Here is an 18,848-nt window from a genome sequence, read left to right as displayed (position 1 = left end):
CTTATACCACACCTAGCAGGGCGGAGCTACCATACAGCTTGACCAATAGGAAGCATACAATATCTACCAATGGTGTTCCAGCATTACCAGGTACCATAATACCTCTACACAGACTACCACATTCACCCCCTATTTAAAAAGAGTCCGGCGGGGATGGTGGCCTGATACTACAAACATGGCAACGTGGTAGAATTAGTTATGGAGGTACCGTAATACCTCCGTACAGCGTTTTGTAACTATTTACAATTCTATTAACTAGTTGCAATTTATAATTTAAATTTACAATTTAAAATGAAGCAATCAGTCGATCGGGGGCCCTGGTCGTCCTCTGTGATCGTCGGAGCTTCGGTGGAGGCTCGGACGTCTGTGACTCCAAGAGCGTGGCCTCGATCTCTGTGGCAGCTTCGACACCCCTAGTGGGGAAAACAGGTTGACCTGGGAAGGGAGCGCCTGCGGGGTGGGTGCGGGGGCCTAGATGGGGCCGGCGGAAGGACCGATCCTCCTCTAAGGTGCCCTGGTGGAGGGGAGGGTGGGACTGGTGGCTGGGGTGTGCGTGGGGCTCCGGCAAACGGCAGGTCTTGTAGGGGGACCGTATCTTGTCGGGGTACACCACGTAGGCATACTGGGGGTTAACGTGGAGAAGATGGACCCTCTCGACCAACGGGACGGGCTTGTGCTCCCGCACGTGTTTTCGGAGCAGGATGGGTCCGGGAGCTGCCAGCCAGGTCGGGAGCGAGGTCCCAGAGGAGGACTTCCTAGGGAAGACGAGACATTCGTGAGGTGTCTGGTTGGTTGTGGTACAAAGCAGTGACCGGATGGAGTGGAGGGCATCCGGGAGGACTTCCTGCCAGCGGGAGACCGGGAGATTCCTGGAATGTAGGACCAGTAGGACGGTCTTCCAGACCGTTCCGTTCTCCCTCTCTACCTGTCCGTTGTAACTGGTCATCCTGCTCGAGGCGATGCCCTTGCTGAACAGGAATTGACGCAGTTCGTCGCTAATAAAGGAGGACCCCCTATCACTATGTATGTAAACGGGGACCCCGAACAGTGCAAAGATGCTATGGAGTGCCTTGATGACGGTGGTTGCGGTCATGTCGGGGCAGGGGATGGCGAATGGGAACCGGGAGTACTCGTCAATCACACTCAGGAAGTACGTGTTGCGGTCAGTGGAGGGGAGGGGGCCTTTGAAGTCCATGCTGAGGCGTTCAAAGGGACGGGAAGCCTTTATCAGGTGCGCTTTCTCTGGCCGGTAGAAGTGCGGTTTGCACTCCGCGCAGATTTGGCAGTCCCTGGTGGCTGTCCTGACCTCCTCGATGGAGCAGGGCAGGTGGCGGGTCTTGATAAAGTGGGTAAAGCGAGTGACCCCTGGGTGGCAGAGCTCCTCGTGGAGGGCTCGGAGGCGGTCCACTTGTGCGGTGGCACATGTGCCGCGGGACAGGGCATCAGGAGGCTCGTTTAGCTTCCCGGGACGGTACAAGACCTCGTAGTTGTAGATGGAGAGTTCGATCCTCCACTGCAAGATCTTATCGTTTTTTATTTTGCCCCGCTGTGCATTATCGAACATGAAAGCGGTGGTCAGTGAGGAGAGTGAATCTCCTGCTGGCCAGGTAATGCCCCCAATGTCGCACAGCTTCTACTATGGCCTGGGCCTCCTTTTCGACTGAGGAGTGGCGGATTTCGGAGGCATGGTGGGTACGTGAGTAGAAGGCCACGGGCCTGCCCGCTTGGTTGAGGGTGGCCGCCAGAGCTACGGCAGACGTGTCGCTCTCGACCTGGAAGGGGAGGGACTCGTCGATGGCGTGCATCTTGGCCTTTGCAATGTTTGTTTTGATGTGGCTGAAGGCCTGGCAGGCCTCTATCGACAGGGGAAAAGCTGTGTATTGGATCAGGGGATGGGCCTTGTCCGCATAGTTGGGGACCCACTGGGCGTAGTAACTGAAAAGCCCGAGGTAGCACTTCAGGGTCTTGGAGCAGTGAGGGAGGGGGAACTCCATAAGGGGGCACATGCACTCCGGGTCGGGGCCAATAACTCCATTTCGCACTACGTAGCCGAAGTTGGCTAGGCAGTCGGTGCTGAACACGCATTTATCCTTGTTGTATGTAAGGTTAAGGATCTCTGCGGTCTGGAGGAATTTTCGGAGGTTGGTGTCGTGGTCCTGCTGCTCATGGCTGCAGATGGTGACATTATCGAGATATGAGAATGTTGCCCGTAAACCGGACCGGTCAACCATTCGGTCCATCTCGCGCTGGAAGACCGAGACCCCATTGGTGACACCGAAGGGAACCCATAAGAAGTGATCGAGCTGCCCACCTGCCTCTAAAGCAGTGTATTTGCGGTCACTAGTGCGGACGGGGAGCTGGTGGTAGGCGGACTTAAGATCCACCGTGGGGAAGACCTTGTAAAGTGCGATCCTGTTTACCAGGTCGGATATGCGGGGGAGAGAGTACGCGTCCAGCTGCGTAAACCTGTTGATGGTCTGACTGTAGTCGATGACCATCCTATGCTTCTCCCCGATCTTTACCACCACTACTTGAGCTCTCCAGGGGCTGTTGCTAGCTTCAATGACTCCTTCTCTCAGTAGTCTTTGGACCTCTGACCTAATAAAGATCCGATCCTGGGCACTGTACCGTCTGCTCCTGGTGGCGACGGGTTTGCAATCCGGGGTGAGGTTCGCAAACAGGGAAGGCGTTTCGACCTTCAGGGTCACGAGGCCGCAGACATTGAGGGAGGCGGGGTATAGGGCCGCCGAATTTGAAAGTCAGACTTTGGAGATTACACTGGGAGTCTAAACCTAGGAGTGTGGCTGCGCAGAGGTGGGGAAGGACGTACAGCCGGAAATTTTTAAACTCTCATTCCTGGACTGAGGTTTCCTACACAAAACCCCTTTATCTCTACTGAGTGGGAACCGGAGGCCAGGGAGATTTTTTGATTTACGGGCTGGACGAGTAGAGAACAGCGCCTTACCGTGTCAGGGTGTATGAAGCTCTCTGCTCCCAGAGTCGATTAAGCAGGATGTCTCGTGCCCGTTGATTAGTCCTGATGTTGTAGCAGTTGAGAGTGTTCGAGGCCGGGACTGATCCAGAGTCACTGAGGCTAATCGCAGCAGTTGAGTGTTCTCTTCGGGCGGTGTGTGGTCAGCCAAGTTGGGGTTCTGGGGGTCCATCCAAGATGGCGGCTCCCATTAATCGCACATGGCTGGGGGTGCACAAAATGGCAGCGCCCATCTATCTAATGTGGCGTCCGCGGGACAAGATGGCGGTGCCCGGGGGCCGCACGTGGCCCTGGAGTAGGAAGATGGCGGCGCCCGCTGGCCGCAGTGGGACCGTGGAGAGGTTTGTGGTGGCGGTCCGCATTCGCCGCCGGAGACCGCGGCGACCACACGGGCCTGGCATACCACCACGAAATGGCCCTTTTTACTCCATCCCTTGCAGGTGGATGCGCGGGCTGGGCAACGCTGGCCTGCCCGCAAAAGTAGCAGCGAGGCCCCCTGGGGTTGCCAGGCCGCCTTGCAGCAGAAGCTTGTGGGGGGATGGGGATGTCTCGGGGTCGGCTGCAGAGGGGTTCCACGCTGCCCAGGGGGCTGCCGCGCGGTCGGGAACGTAAGCGCGGGTGTTTCTGGAGGCCACATCCAGGGAGCCGGCAAGGGCCCGTGCCTCCTTGAGGCCTACGGTGTCTTTTTCCAGCAATCGCTGGCGGATCTGGGAGGACAGCATACCTGCCACGAAAGCGTCCCAGATCAAGAGTTCTGTGTGGTCGCTCGCCGAAACTTGCGGGCAGCTGCAGTTTCTCCCCAACACCAGGAGTGCACGATAGAATTCTTCCAGCGATTTCCCCAGGGATTTGTCGCCTCATTGCTAGCTTATGTCGGGCGTAGACCTGGTTTACTGGGTGGATATACTGTCCTTTTAGCAGCTCTATTGTCGCATCGAAGTCTTCCGCGTCCTCGATGAGGCTCTAAATTTCCGGGCTCACCCTCGAGTGCAGGACTTGCATTTTCTGCTCTCCTGTGGGTGTGTTTTCGGCCGTTCCGAGATATCCTTTAAAACACGCTAGCTAGTGCTTTAAGATTGCCACTGAGTTCGCTGCGTGGGGGCTGAGTTGCAGACACTCCGGCTTGATTCGGAGCTCCTTTTAAGTCTAGCTTATTAAATTGATGCACGATCAGTGACCACTAAAGCGCGTTTGTCGTCCAACTGAAGGCTTTAATAACCTAGATGTTTCCCCCAGCAGCTCAGGTACAGAATGAAGGCTGCTGGGGTGGCACGGGCTCTTATACCCCGCCTAGCGGGGCGGAGCTACCATACAGCTTGACCAATAGGAAGCATACAATATCTACCAATGGTGTTCCAGCATTACCAGGTACTGTAATACCTCTACACAGACTACCACAGGTGGGAATGTGTTTGTCTTGTGCAAAAGTGCAGCGCCTTGCAACATTGCACCCATGGGAATGGCCAAAAGAAGCCTAGCAACTGGTACATATTCATAACACTGGACCGTTGGAAGGGCGTATGTTTCTCATTCTAGTCCTGTTTACTCAAAATGGCCTAAAGTTCCATCATGAAGTCAACGTCATTGGAGAAAACAGCTGAGAGATTGGCTGAAACCTTCAGATTCGATTATCCTGAAAAACACGTGAGCATTAATGAGTTCATATCTCAAAGAGTTTAAAAACTAATTGAAGGAGAACTCTATTCAAAACATCCGGTCCGCTAGTTTTCACCATGTCACACCGGGGCTGGCAGAACATTTTGTACAGATGATGAAGCATTTGGTAACGAGAGAGCAAGGTTCATTGAATAGACATTGAGTCAATTCCTGCTCGCATACTGGAATACTGCCATTCAACCCAAGTTTTGTTGGCGTTGCTCTTGGTTAAACGTCAACTATGCACAGCATTTGCTATGCTAAAACACCCAAGACAAAACAAATTGTTGAGAAATCATGTCATATGGCGGGAGAACAAGGGGCAACGTTGTATTTTTAACCAGGGTCATGAAGTTCTGGCAAGAAATTATACCTCAATAAAAAAGTGGATTACTGCCGCCATCTTAGCACAGGCTGGACCGGTCTCCTACTCTGCAAGTTGAGTCTAATGATTGTGCTGGGCCAGCCATAACATTGTTCTCCTGTCCCCTGCTGTGTCTATAAAAGTTGAAACATTTTTGTTGAGCTGTACCATTTCCTTGGTTTTGTTGCATTATTTGTTAAAATGGAAAAACTTCAATAAACATACCAAACTGTGGCAATTTATTCTTTGTTCTCTAGACAATGGACATGACAAGTCATGTTGAAATCAGAAATTTTCATCCAAATGTTTGGAACTGATCCTTGTCGATTGGGAACAAAATGGATGGTTGAGGTTCACACTTGTTCCACAGTCACTTAGCAAATTGCTTCTTGTACTGATTGGTTATTGAGGCAATAGTCTTAATCTGTTAGAACACAGTAAAATGGTTTTCAATAATTCCTAGTACCTGCCTGTTAATTGTTTGTTAGAAGTTGTCAGGTAATGTGATAATCAATGGAAGTAACAATCCATAAGTATTTCTGTTAATATATTCCCAGTGTATTATAAGACCAGATCAGCTGTTAATGAGAGTTAATCATAAAGTAAATTTGTGTTACGATACCCTGGGTTAGTGCGCAGTCAATTCCAGCCCCACACAGCCCGAAGTCCCAACACAAGTGAATTAACTAATAATTTGTGTAACGTTTCTGAGATCTTTGGCCCTTGACTGCTCTAATGATTTGCCAGATCTGTAAGTGAAATATAACTGCTTATTTCTAACAAAAGAGATAAGACATGCAATACTTGTAATGGAATAACGGGCAGCTAATCTACTACTCTCCCCATTTACCGTTTCACTCCCCCCCCCCCCACCCACCCACCCAAACGCACACAAGACAGACACACACACAGGAAGGGAAAGGGGTAAAATGACTGGGATTAAAATGGAATGTTTCTGATATTGAAATCGTTGTAGCTGGCTCTCATCCCAGGATGTGGAATGTTGAAACCATCCGTTGGATTGCTAATGAGCATCCTTTCAAACATAGAGCAGTACAGCACAGTACAGGCCCTTCGGCCCACGATGTTCTGCCGGTCATTTATCCTAATCTAAGATCAACCTAACCTTGCACCCCTTCAATTTACTCCTGTGCCTGTCCAAGAGTTGCATAAATGTCCCTAATAACTCTGACTCCACCCCCTCTGCTGGCAGTGCATTCCATGCACCCACCACTCTGTGTAAAAAAAACCTACCTCTGACATCTCCCCTATACCTTCCTCCAATCACCTTAAAATGATGTCCCCTCGTGGCAGCCATTTCCCGATCCACTCTGTCCATGCCTCTCATTACCTTGTACACCTCTAACATGTCGCTTCTCTGCCTTCTTCGCTCCAGTGAGAAAAGCCCGAGCTCCCTCAACCTTTCTTCATAAGACATGCCCTCCAGCCCAGGCAGCATCCTGGTAAATCTCCTCTGCACCCTCTCCAATGCATCCACATCCTTCCTATATTGAGAAGACCAGAACTGGACATATTCCAAGTGTGGTCTAACCAGGGTTTTATAAAGCTGCAGCAAAACCTCACAGCTCTTAAACTCAATCCCCCTGTTAATGAAAGCCAACACACCATACACCTTCTTAACAGCCCTATCAACCTGGATGGCAATTTTGAGGGATCTATGTACTTGGACCCCAAGATTCAACATTCAGTCAGAACTCCCAGGCTGTCTGATTTCCTCTGGGAAGTCACTTTCACTTTTATTAACCTGGGCCTTCACTCAAAAAAACAGCCTCGGGCCTCTGTAATTGTTTCTTGTTTCCAACTCCCCACGAATTTCCCACATGAGAGTTTAAAAGGAGTTTTAAACAACTGACCCAACCTGCAGCGGCTGCTGGACTGGATCTTCCTGCAGTTCAATACGTTGTTCAATATGGCTGTGCAGAGAGAAAGGTCTACTTTAAACCTTAGTCAGAGTCCATCAGGTAGGAGAGAGATCAGGGATGTGGCCTTTCAGCTTCTTGATCAAACCAAAACTAAAAACCAGATGAGCCCTTCTTGCCCTCGGCAGATTATTCTGTAATGGTCAGCACCAATCAGCATAGGTTATCAGATAAGATGCTGGCAATGTAAACAGCTCATTGGCCATCAGCCAAGTCCATCAAGATGTATCATCTGTGTCAGACCAAACAGCATATCCTGCTGGAGATTTTTTTTAAAATTAAAGGCAAAGTCCATCTTAAAGGCATAGGCAAGTTTTTGTCTCTGCAAAAAATTGAAATAGCAGAGCAACAGAAATTGAAAGGAAAAAAAAGGACAGACAAGAATTAACAGTAGGATCCTTACAATTGCATTTCATTGAATCAAAGATTTCCAGCACATAAGGCTATTCAACCCATTATGTCCATGCCAGCTGGAAAAGAACCAACAAGCCTAATCCTGTGTTCCGCCTCTTGAGCCATAGCTCTGCAGGTTGCAGCATCTCAAGTGCTTATTTGAGGTGTTTTTTTAATGCATTTCTACCACCCTTGCAGGCAGAGTTCCAGAATCCTGCCGTGCTCTTGAGGTTTTTTTCAAATCTCCCAGGTTTCTTCAAATGCTTCAACCAATTACATTAGATCTGTAGTTTGTGCATGTTAAACCTGCCTGGGTTCAGGGCTGGTTTAACACAGGGCTAAATAGCTAGCTTTTAAAGCAGACCAAGGCAGACCAGCAGCGTGGGTTCAATTCCCATTCCAGCCTCCCCGAACAGGTGCCGGAATGTGGCGACTTGGGGCTTTTCACAGTAACTTCATTTAAAGCCTACTTGTGACAATAAGCGATTTTCATTTCATTTCATTAAGTGTACCTATTGAGTTAACAGCAGGAATATCAATAACACAATAACTAATCCCTGGACACTACGATGATAGCTTCACCTCCTGATCAGTTGTTCTGCACATTGGCCCTTTGAGTTAAGTCTACATGTATTACATGCTATTTTTGAAAGAATAAAAGTTAAATGTTGCATTAAGAACTTGAGTTTTGCTGAAAAAGAGACATGTGGTCTAAGCTTTTCATCTTGCACTCTTCAAGACAGATTGCAAGATTGCCACCAGTAAAAGGAGCAACAATTTATATTGCATGAGGAATGAATCCGGGAATGGCTATCCCACAAGCTTTTATTTACACGGAGGGTGGTGAGTGCCTGGAACGCGTTGCCAGGGGAGGTTGTGGAAACAGATACATTAAGGGCGTTCAAAGGGCATCTTGACAAATATATAGATAGGATGGGTGTAGAGGGATACAGCACGAGGAAATGCTGAGGGTTTTGGCCAAGGGTAGTACCATGACCGGTACAGCCTTGGAGGGCCGAAGGGCCTGTTCCTGTGCTGTTGTGGTCTTTAGTTTAATTGAAAAAGACACATTTCATTAACATGCTCCTTTTGTCTGCAAAAGACAGGGCCCTCTGTACATAAATGTGGCACCTGGCATGCCGAAGTGAGCCATTCTCTGATCGTAAATTGTGTGAATAACTGCACTGAAAACCAACCAGGGTTGTTTAGCAAGTGTTGTCCAATCGTGGAATCATATCTCATGTTGGACACTTGTGCCTGGCCTGTTGTGATATGATCCACCAGTCATTGGGACGTACAGCTTACATACCTGCCATCATACTGGCATTGAAATTCTTGTAATATATATCCTCATGCTATTGAAGGAACATACCAATTCTAATCAAGAGACAATTATGATCAATTTTAATATCTTCATCACATTTTTTAATGGAGAACTGTGTAGATTTTGCCTGGTATCCTAGTTAAGTAGTTGGAATGCCTGATCAATAAAGTAAGTTATGCTAAGTTAATAATTGTACCTACTGTCAAGATTTCTGCGCCTTCAGGTATTTGGACTCGGTTAATTTTCCAGTAGCAATATCTGCATTTAAATATTTTTAAGAATACATAGCAGGGAGGAAGGAAATCTGTAGTTAATCATTCTTTGTGAACTTTTGAGTTTTATTTAGCTAACTCAGTACAGTATTGGGATGGCCATCTGCTTTCAACCTTCAAATTGTGATTGCCAGCTCTTTGCGCACAAGGTCCTATTTGGCACAAGCTGGACGAATACATAACATTATGAAATGGAATTAAGTAGCATTGGATAACAATGTAAGCAGCATTTCATGTATGCACACTTTAGGAAATGAAAAGGGAGAAACCAGCGATTGCAGTTTGGTGCCCTGATGCTTGTTGTTAAATTCCTGAGCTGCAAGGCTTTGTGTTAAGCTAACTTTGGGGACTTGAGTTCCAATGTTGTACTTGCTTTGCCACTAAAGCTCTCCTCTCCCCCCAACACAGTTGGTGAATTCGTAAGTGATGCCCTCCTTGTTCCAGACAAGTGCAAGTTTCTGCATCGGGAGAAGATGGACACCTGTGAGAGCCATCTGTATTGGCACACTGTGGCAAAAGAGGTACAGTCATTTTACTGAAAGGCTCCCCAGTGACTAAGTAAATGTTTATCCGCAGCTAGTGATTTTAAGTTTTTTTTTATCCCTTCATCAGACAATTATTCTAAATGCAATTTTTGTATTGTACAGAATATATTTGTGATGGAAATGAAATTCTGGCAGAGCAATCAGATCAAGTGCCAGTTCATTGTATTTTTTCGATCATTAATGAGATTATCTTTTTCCAGTCCCTTGAATTTGGTCATTATTGTCAAACTATTTTTAATGCTCCTGTCATTCGTGGGAACTATACAGATGCCTGACTGCATTCAACAAAAGAAAAAATCTTGTGTATATTGATCAGACTCTCATCCTTGTTTTGAAACCCCTCCATGGCCTTGCTCTTCTCTATCTCCTTCAATTCCGAAAGTCTCCTAGATATCTGTCGTCATCTAATTCTGGCCTGTGAAGCATCCTTGATTTTAATCGCTTCACCATTGGCTTCACAGAGGTATATAGTCATGAGAGAGTGGCCCTGGGAGACTTCAACATTTGACGCCAGACCCCATGAAACCTCCTGGTAACGGCTTAAACATGGGCAAGGAGATCTTCTGATTATTACCTACCGCCCTCCCTTAGCTGATGAATCAGAGTTTCTTCTTGTTCAACGTTGCTTGAAAGAGGCACTGAAGGTGTAACAAAGGCACAATGTCCTCTGGATGGGTCACTTTAATGTCCAACATCGAAAATGGCTCAGTGACACCATTTCTGATTTCCAACTGGTTGAGTCCTGAAGGACATATAAGCCAGACTGGGCTTCAAGTGATGAGAGAACCACTCGGAGAAAAACCTACTTGAAATTCTCCTTGCCAATCTACCTATTGCAGATGCATCTGTCCAAGACAGTATCGATAGGAGTGACCACATCGCAGCCCAGTGGAAACGAGTCCCATCTTCGCACTAAGGACATCCTCCATTGTGTAGTGACACTACCACCATACTACATGCGATAGATTCGGAACAGATGGAGCAGCTCAAAACTGGATATTCAAAAGACTGCTGTGGGCCATCAATTGTAGAATTGTATTCAACCACAATCTGTAACCTTATGGCCTAGCCTATCCCACAATGTACCATGGCCATCAAACCAGGGGACCAACCCTGGTTCAGATAAGGGTGTAGGAGATCATGTCAAAAGCAGCAGCAGTTAGACTAAAAAAATGAGGTGCCAATTTGGTAAAGCTGCAACACAGGATTGCATGCATGCTAAACAGTTGAAGTTAAATGCCGCAGACACAGCTAGCCGATACCACAACTAATGGGTCAGATCAAAGCTCTGCTGTCCTGCCTTATCAACTTTTGCCGTTCATTTTCATTTATTGTACAGTACCCAAAGGCTTCTTCTTAGCTTTCTCTATTTACAGTTTGTCGCCACCTGGCTCAGCGAACAATCCTCTACGCCCCCCCCCCCCCCGGTCCTCCCTCGCTTTCCTCTTTCTGTCTTGTCCTGGCTATTTCTTTATTGTGTGTTGGCCACAAACTGCCTTGGAACAGTCGGGTGAATGGCTCCCATGTTTTGTGGAAGCCCTCTTCCGACCCACGGATGGTGAATTTGATTTTCTCCATTTGGAAAAATTCCGATAGGTCGGACAGCCAGTCTGTAGCTTTAGGTGGTGCTGCTGATCGCCGCCAACCGAGCAGGATTCTACGGCGGGCGATCAGGGACGCAAAGGCAAGGGCGTCCACCTTGCTCCCCATGAAGAGATCTGGCTGGTCAAATACCACAAGACCACCACTTTCGGGCATGGCTCCACTCATCCCCACCACTTTGAACATTGCTTCGAAGAAGGCTGTCTCATACCCAGCAAATCTGGGGCAAGACCAGAACATGTGGGCGTGGTTGGACAGGCCTCCTTGGCACCGATCGCATCTATCCTCCACCTCCGGGAATAACCTGCTCATTCGGATTCTGGCCAAGTGGGCTTTATGTACCGCTTTTAGCTGCGTTAGGTTGAGCCTCGCGCATATGGAGGTAGAGTTGACCCTGTGCAGTGCTTCGCTCCAGAATCCCCACCCTATTTTGAACCCCAGGTCGGTTCCCATTTCCACCTTGTCCAGTTTGGTGTCGGCCCTCTCTAGCAGTCGTTTGTACATGTCACTACAGTTCCCTCTGCCTAGGATGTCTACCAGTAGATCTTCTAATAGAGTTTGTTGTGGTGGTCTGCTCGCAACCATCTTAACCAGAAGTGCAGATTACATTATCCATTGCTGCCTCTTCCTGAGATCTCCAGGATCACAGATGCCAGACTTCTGCTGATTTGATTCACTCCATGTAAAATAACGAAACAGCTGAAGGCACTGGTACAGCGAATAGCTTGATCCCTGACAACATCCCGGCAGTAGTACTCAAGACTCCTGCAGCAGAGTTAGCCATACCCATAGGCCAACTGTTCAATGCATCCACAACACTGACGTTTAACTGACAATGACCTATTCACAGAAAGCAGGACAGATCCAATCAGTTCAATTTACAGCCCCATTAATCTATCCTCAACCATTAGCAAAGTGGTGGAAGTTTCATCAACAGTGCTTTCAAGTAGCACCTACCCAGCCATAACTGCTTATGGATGCTCTCTTTAGGTTCTGAAAGGGCCGTTTGACCCCAAACCTCATTTCCAGCTTTGGTCTAAACAAGGGGTGAGGTGAGAGTGACTGCCCTTGATGCCAAGGCAATGTTAGCCAAGGATGGCATCAATGGGCTGGACTAAAATTTAAGTTAATGGGAATTGGGGAAAGCTCTCCACTTGCATAAAGGAAGATGGTTGTGCTTGTTGCAGCCCAGTTATCTCAGTCCTAGGACATCACTGCAGGACTTCCTCAGGATAGTATCTTCGTCCCAACCATTTCCAGCTGCTTTACCAATGACTTTCCCTTCATCCTAAGGTCAGAAGTGGGGATATTTACTGATTGCACATTGCACAATGTTCAGCACCACCTCAGAGAACAAAGGCAGCAAGTGCATTGGAACGTCACCTGAAAGTTCCCATCAAAGTGACACAGCATTCACCTGAAACAAAATGTATATTGCCATTCCCTCACTGACACTGTCAAAATCCTGGAATTAGCTCACAACAGCACTGTGGGTGCCATGTGGACTTCAGTTCAAATAGGCTGTTCACCACCATCTTGTCGAGGGCAATTAGAGATGAGAAATAAATGCGATGTACACATCCCATAAACATTCAAAAAAAATTATTTGTCTTATGACTTCCACAAAACTGTGGACATGTGTTCCAAGGTCCTTGTGCTTCTCTGTATCCTATCATTTGTGTATTCTCTTGCCTTGTTTAACCTGCCCTGATGTAATTACTCCTCAATTCTCACTCCACTTCACTATCTTTTTTGAGTCTACAACTTTCTTCCTCACTGTCAATCACAGCCAATTTTTGTTCCATCTGCAAACTTCAAAACTTTTCAATTTTACACCATACGTTTCAGTCTAATTCATTGATCTGTACCACAAAAGCATGGGACCTCATACTGAGCCCTCTAGATCTCTGCTGGATGTGACCCTGCAATCACAAAAACACCCATCCATCATTATGCTTTGTTTCCTGCCATTCAGTCAATTTGGGATTTAAAAGTGCCTTGGGGCATTTTATTACTTTAAATGCACTGTATAAATATAAGTTATGCAAAAATGTTGCCTTATTTCACTCCTGTGAAGCACTTTGGGACATTTTATTACGTTACGGATGCTATACATAAATATAAGTTGCTGGTTGATTGGATTTTTTGATGCCTCTTATTACTTTACAAATCGTCACTACGTTGGTTTTACTGTGTTCTTGACCTTCTGTGATTTGAAGGTCTCTTTTCTGTCCTCATGTCTGCCAAGGTTCAGGAGAACAAGTAAGACCATAATAAATAGGAACAGGAGTAGGCCATCCTGCCCCTCCAGCCTGCACCGCCATTCAATAGGATCATGGCTGATCCAACATGCCCCATGTCCATTTTCCTACCCTTTCCCTGTAATCCTTGATTCCCTTGCTGATCAAGAATCTATCTTAGCCTTAAATATACACAAGGACTCTGCCACCTCAGCTCTCTGAGGCAAGAAGTTCCAAAGACACTCCACTGTCAGAGAAGGAATTCCTCCTCACCTCAGTCTTAAATTGGCACCCTTTATTCTGAGACTATGCCCTCTGGTCCATGAGAGTTCTCTCAGCATTTACCTTTGTCAAGCCCTTAAGAATCCTATGCTTCATGAGATCACCTCTCATTCTTCTAAATTCCAATGAGTAGAGTCCAAAATTGTTTAACTTTTGATCATTAGGCAATTCCTCCATATCAGGGATCATCCTAGTGAACCTACCCTGAACCACCTCCAATGAAATAATATCTCCTTAAATAAGGCGACCAAAACTGCTCCCAGTGCTCCAGATATGGTCTCATCTGTGCCTTGTACAGTTGCAACAAGACTTCCCTGCTTTATGCTCCAACCCCTTGAAATAAGGGTCAACTTCTCATTACTCGTCCTGATTACCTGTCTCGTGATTGTTATTTTTTCCCTTTTCCAAAAAAAGAAGCTATACCCTCTGAATTGTCTCGACTTCAGTGGCTGGAAACATGGAAGTGTGGAGTTTATAAATGTGAAACTCAACATAGACTACACAGAATGGCACTTCAATGCTCTCTACTAACACCCATCCCCATCATATTTCCTCCCAAGAAAGGAGAAGTTGTGTGACTTATACCAATAGTACTGTGCAGCTTGTTACTGGGTGGTGCAGGCAAGCAACTTAAATTCATTCTGTCCATTTCTCCTCTTCCTCTATGAAAAATAGATACCACTTTTCTTTTTCCCGACATGTACTGCCTGCCCTCTGTTCTCCCTTGCCACTCTCCATAGCTGAATGAGATTAGAGGCTTTGAGAATAACGTTCTCCTGTTCCTCTGTACTTTAAAATCAGTCTTTCAAACACTTGAACGGCATTTGTCCAGAGATAGCCTTGGATCTCCAGGGCTGACTTTTAATAGGCCAGTTTCCTGTTGAGTTCAGTGGTGTAGAGTTGCTTTGTATGAATAAAGTTAAGTGAAGGTTACCTTCCCACATTGCCCTTTCTCCATGCCTGTTAAAATCTAACCAAATAATTGAGGTTTTTTTGTATTATCAGTGCATTCAGACCAAGTGATTCAAATATTAATGTTTAGAATGTATCTGCATTAGATTTGAAATTCAGGTTAATAAAATTTAAAACCGGACAAATGGATCAAATTGTTAATAGGTTAGGTTTTTCAGTTCAAGTTTGTAAATTCTCAACCTCTCAAAGATTCTGCTGTCTCCACATCAAGTTTAATTATGTACAACAAAAATAGAAAATGCTGAGCATTTCCAGCATTTTCTATTTTTATTTCAGGTTTCCAGAATCCACAGTAAATAAGATTTATTTATAACATTTGCAAGGAGAAGGGAAATGAGAGAACGGAGATGTTAAGAAGGCCTTTGCAGTGTTGCAAATTTCAACTTGCACGTTATCTGACATTTGGTTGCCCAGTAGCTTAGAGTTTTCAGTATTACTGAAATGTTTTCCTTTAATATTTTATTCATGAGTAATTGGTGCGTCATGCTGATGCTCCACTGACACCTCCAACATTTAATGCCGATTGATAGTCCATTTCATTTGAGCTGTAGTAATCTTGGTTTAAGAGTTTCATTCCTTTCTCCATCTAACTTTTTAAATCTTTTCCACCCTCCTTGTACCTTCTTAATCTCGTGCCACACCCACTACCTGCCCCTCACAAACCTCTTATAAACATGTCTCTTTAATTTCACGTGTCTCGCTCAGACTCTCCTGCATTCAAAACTCCTGTGTGCAAAAAGGAATGTGCTTTTTCTTGACCAACCTCCAGAAGATCCCAGAAGAGGTTTGCTATCCACTCCAAAAATATGGATCCACTGGGGATAATGGTATGAAGCAGATATCTGGCACTTTCTCTTGTGAAATCAACAAAGCTCATTTGGCCGTAAACAAAAGAAATGTCTAATGTAGGCAAAAAACCTTTAACAGTATCAGGACCGAGTGTGTTTGTGTGAGATGTTTATTTTTTTTTTCATTTTTCCAGACCTGTGGTGACAAGATCATGAACCTGCATGACTATGGGATGCTGCTACCTTGCGGAATTGACGAGTTTCGTGGAGTAGAGTTTGTTTGCTGTCCCATTCCAGAGGAAAACGATAAGATTGACTCTGACATGGATGAGGATTCGGATGTTTGGTGGGGAGGAGATGATGCAGACTATGCAGATGGCAGGTGACTATCATGTTCCTCCATTTCATTTTTTTTTTTAGCTCCCCATGTTTTTGATCAACAAAACCAAATTTACATGAGGCAATATTGATCAATTCAATGAGAACATGAAGTGATAAATAAGGTTTATATATTTTAAATTGCATTGAGACAATATACGCTAGCAAAATGGTGTTCAAGGTTATGTGAAACGGGTACATGCAATCCCTTGGCCTTAATGTTAAAATGTATACAGCATAAAGAATAATTTTTCAAGTGTGATATTTTGGATGATCAAACTGTTTGGAATCATAAAGCAAAATTGTAATAATGTCTGTGGCTGGATGCCATGATAATTAATTAAACTTTCCATTTAAGAGTATTTTTAAATAAAGTTAATGGAGATTAGTAAATATCAAGATTTTGATGGATGTTTTAAGGTGTGAATTCAGTTATAGTTTTACCGTTTGCGTTACAGCTTTAACAGTAAATTGCTGCCGATTTCTACCCTCCACATGATCAACAGCTGTTCAACTGAGATTTTATTTTATTTTTTTATATAAATTTAAGAGTACCCAATTGACCTAACCTGCACATCTTTTTGGGTTGTGGGGGTTCGACCCATGCAGACACTGGGAGAATGTACAAACTCCACGCAGACAGGGACCAGAATTGAACCCGGGTCCTCGGCACCGGGAGGCAACAATGTTAACCCCCCTGCCATCATGCTGCCCCTCAGTCAAGATTTTAAAACAGGGTTGCTGCTGAACATTTGAGAGCAACGTGTTTTAACATTGTTTTCTGTAATTCCTTCATAAGCATTTTGCGCCCAACCATCCATTAAAAACTTTTGTTCGGATTAAACACAAACTGCTTAATTTCTAGCCCACAAGAGTTACAAACGTCTTTGTAATTCACAATTTTGTGGCTATTAAATCCAGAGACACTCTTTGCTATTTACGTGGCATTTTATTTGCTTTTCACATTCCTAACACAATAAAAAGCAATGTAAAATGTTAAATTTATGTTATAGCAGAATAAAATGGTGGCTCTCGATTATTCGGGCAGTTTACCTGGCAAGTATCTGAGATATATAGATCAGGCAGTCCTGGGATGGCACGGTGGCGCAATCGTTAACACTGCTGCCTCACAGCACTGAGGACCCGGGTTCCATCCCTGTCCCGCGTCACTATCCTTGTGGGGTTGCACATTCTCCCCGTGCCTACATGGGTCTCATGGCCACAACCCAAAGATGCGCAGAGTAGGTGGATTGACAATGCTAAATTGCCCCTAATTGGAAAAATTAACAAAAAGATCAGGTCCCAAGTATGATTCATAGCCTGCATTGTTAAATGATCTCAGCTGGCATGGTATTCGTGGCATTATAATTTGTCTCCTTGAACCCATGTTAATAGCGTAACTTATGGCACAGAAGGAGGCCATTTAGTGTATTGAGCCTATGCTGGCTCTCTGCAAAGTAATCCAGGCAATCCCACTCCTCAATCCCCATAACCTGCAAGTTTATTCCCTGTAACTGCCCATCCAATTACTATTTGAAATCATTTATCATCTCTGCTTCCACCACTCCAATGGACAAGAAGTTCCAGGTGAAGTTTTTCCTCCTATTACCCCTGCATCACTTGCCCAGTACATTAAATCTATGCCCCCCCCCCCCAGTCCTTGTACCATTAGCTCACAGGGAGCTTTTCTTTTGTGTCCCTTATCTAAACCTAGCATAATCTTGTACACGTCAATCAAATGTCCCCTCAATCTCCTTTGCTCCAAGGAGAGCAATCCCTCCTTTTCCAACCTAACTTTGTAACTAAAATTCCCTACCCTGTAACTATTCTGGTTAAAAATCTCATAAGAACATTCACATCCTTCCTAAAGTGTGGTGACCTGTGGGGAGGTCCACTAGTGTGGTTGCAAAGGGTTTAAACTAAATTGTCAGGGAGATGGCAACCAGCATATAGCAACAGAGAAGAGGAATAAGGACCATAAAGTAAGAATGCTGGGCAGTCTTCGAGAAGGCAGTGGTTCCACATTGGATAAGAGCAGACCAAAATGTGCTACGAGGAATCTAATGAAAGGATTACATCATGTGTGTACATGCACAATGTGGTGAGCTGCAAGCATAAATAGTGTAGGATTGTGATGATGAAAAGTGGCTTAAAAATGAAGAGGAGTGGGCACTTATACAAGGATATAAAGTGGTCAGAAAAGATTGAGAAGGAAAAAACATAGAAAGTAGGAGCAAGAATAGGCCATTCGGTCCTCTGAGCATGCTCTGCCATTCATTATAATCATAAGTTCATCCAATTTAGTAATCTTTTTCTGCTTTCCCCTCATATCCGTTGAACCCTTTAGCCCCAAGAGAAATATCTGACTCCTTGAAAACATGCAATGTTTTGTCCTCAGCTGCTTAATGTGGTAACAAATGCCACAGGGTCACCACTCTGGATGAAGAGGTTTCTCCTTATCTCTGTCCTAAATGGTTTAGCCTATTTCCTTAGATTGTGCCCCCTGGTTCTGGGCTTTCCTTGCCAACGGGAACATCCTTCCTGCATCTACCCTGTGTCGTCCTGTAGGAATCTCTCCCCACCCCACCCCATTAAAGCTCCAGCGAATATAATCGTAACCGACTCGATCTCTCCTTACACTTCAGTACCGCCATCCCAGGAAACAGCCTCGCAAGCCTTTGCTGCACTCCCTCTAGAACAAGAACATCCTTCCTCAGATAAGGAGACCAGAATTGCACACAGTATTCCAGTTGTGGCCTCACCAAGGCCCTGTATAATTGCAGCAAGACATCCCTGCTCCTGTCCTCTAATACTCTCTCGCTATTATCGTAGATAGAATCACATAATTTACAGTGCAGACGGAGGCCATTCGGCCCATTGAGTCTGCACCGGCCCTTGGAAAGGGCACCCTATCCAAGCCCACACATTCACCCTATCCCAATAACCCAACCCAACCTTTTTGGACACTGGGTAATTTAGCAAGGCCAATCCACCTAACCTGCACATCTTTAGACTGTGGGAGGAAACCGGAGCACCCAGAGTAAACTCACGCACACATGGGGAGAACGTGCAGACTCCGCACAGTGACCCAAGCCAGGAA

General features: G+C 45.7%; 1 protein-coding gene across 3 annotated transcripts in view; it reads left to right on the top strand.

The window, feature by feature from the left end:
- LOC140427671 (amyloid-beta precursor protein-like) overlaps positions 1-18,848 on the top strand; it is a 321,513-nt gene that overhangs the window by 159,858 nt on the left and 142,807 nt on the right. For all 3 annotated transcript variants that reach the window (XM_072513150.1, XM_072513148.1, XM_072513147.1), the window contains exons 4-5: positions 9,350-9,462; positions 15,565-15,752. In XM_072513150.1, the coding sequence (XP_072369251.1) occupies positions 9,350-9,462; positions 15,565-15,752 (301 nt within the window). The remainder of the gene's footprint in view (positions 1-9,349; positions 9,463-15,564; positions 15,753-18,848) is intronic.

This window comes from Scyliorhinus torazame, chromosome 8, assembly GCF_047496885.1.
Source record: "Scyliorhinus torazame isolate Kashiwa2021f chromosome 8, sScyTor2.1, whole genome shotgun sequence".
In the NCBI taxonomy this organism is placed as follows: domain Eukaryota; kingdom Metazoa; phylum Chordata; class Chondrichthyes; order Carcharhiniformes; family Scyliorhinidae; genus Scyliorhinus; species Scyliorhinus torazame.
Note: the sequence above shows the minus strand (reverse complement) of the source record. Positions and strands in the feature narration are given on the sequence as shown.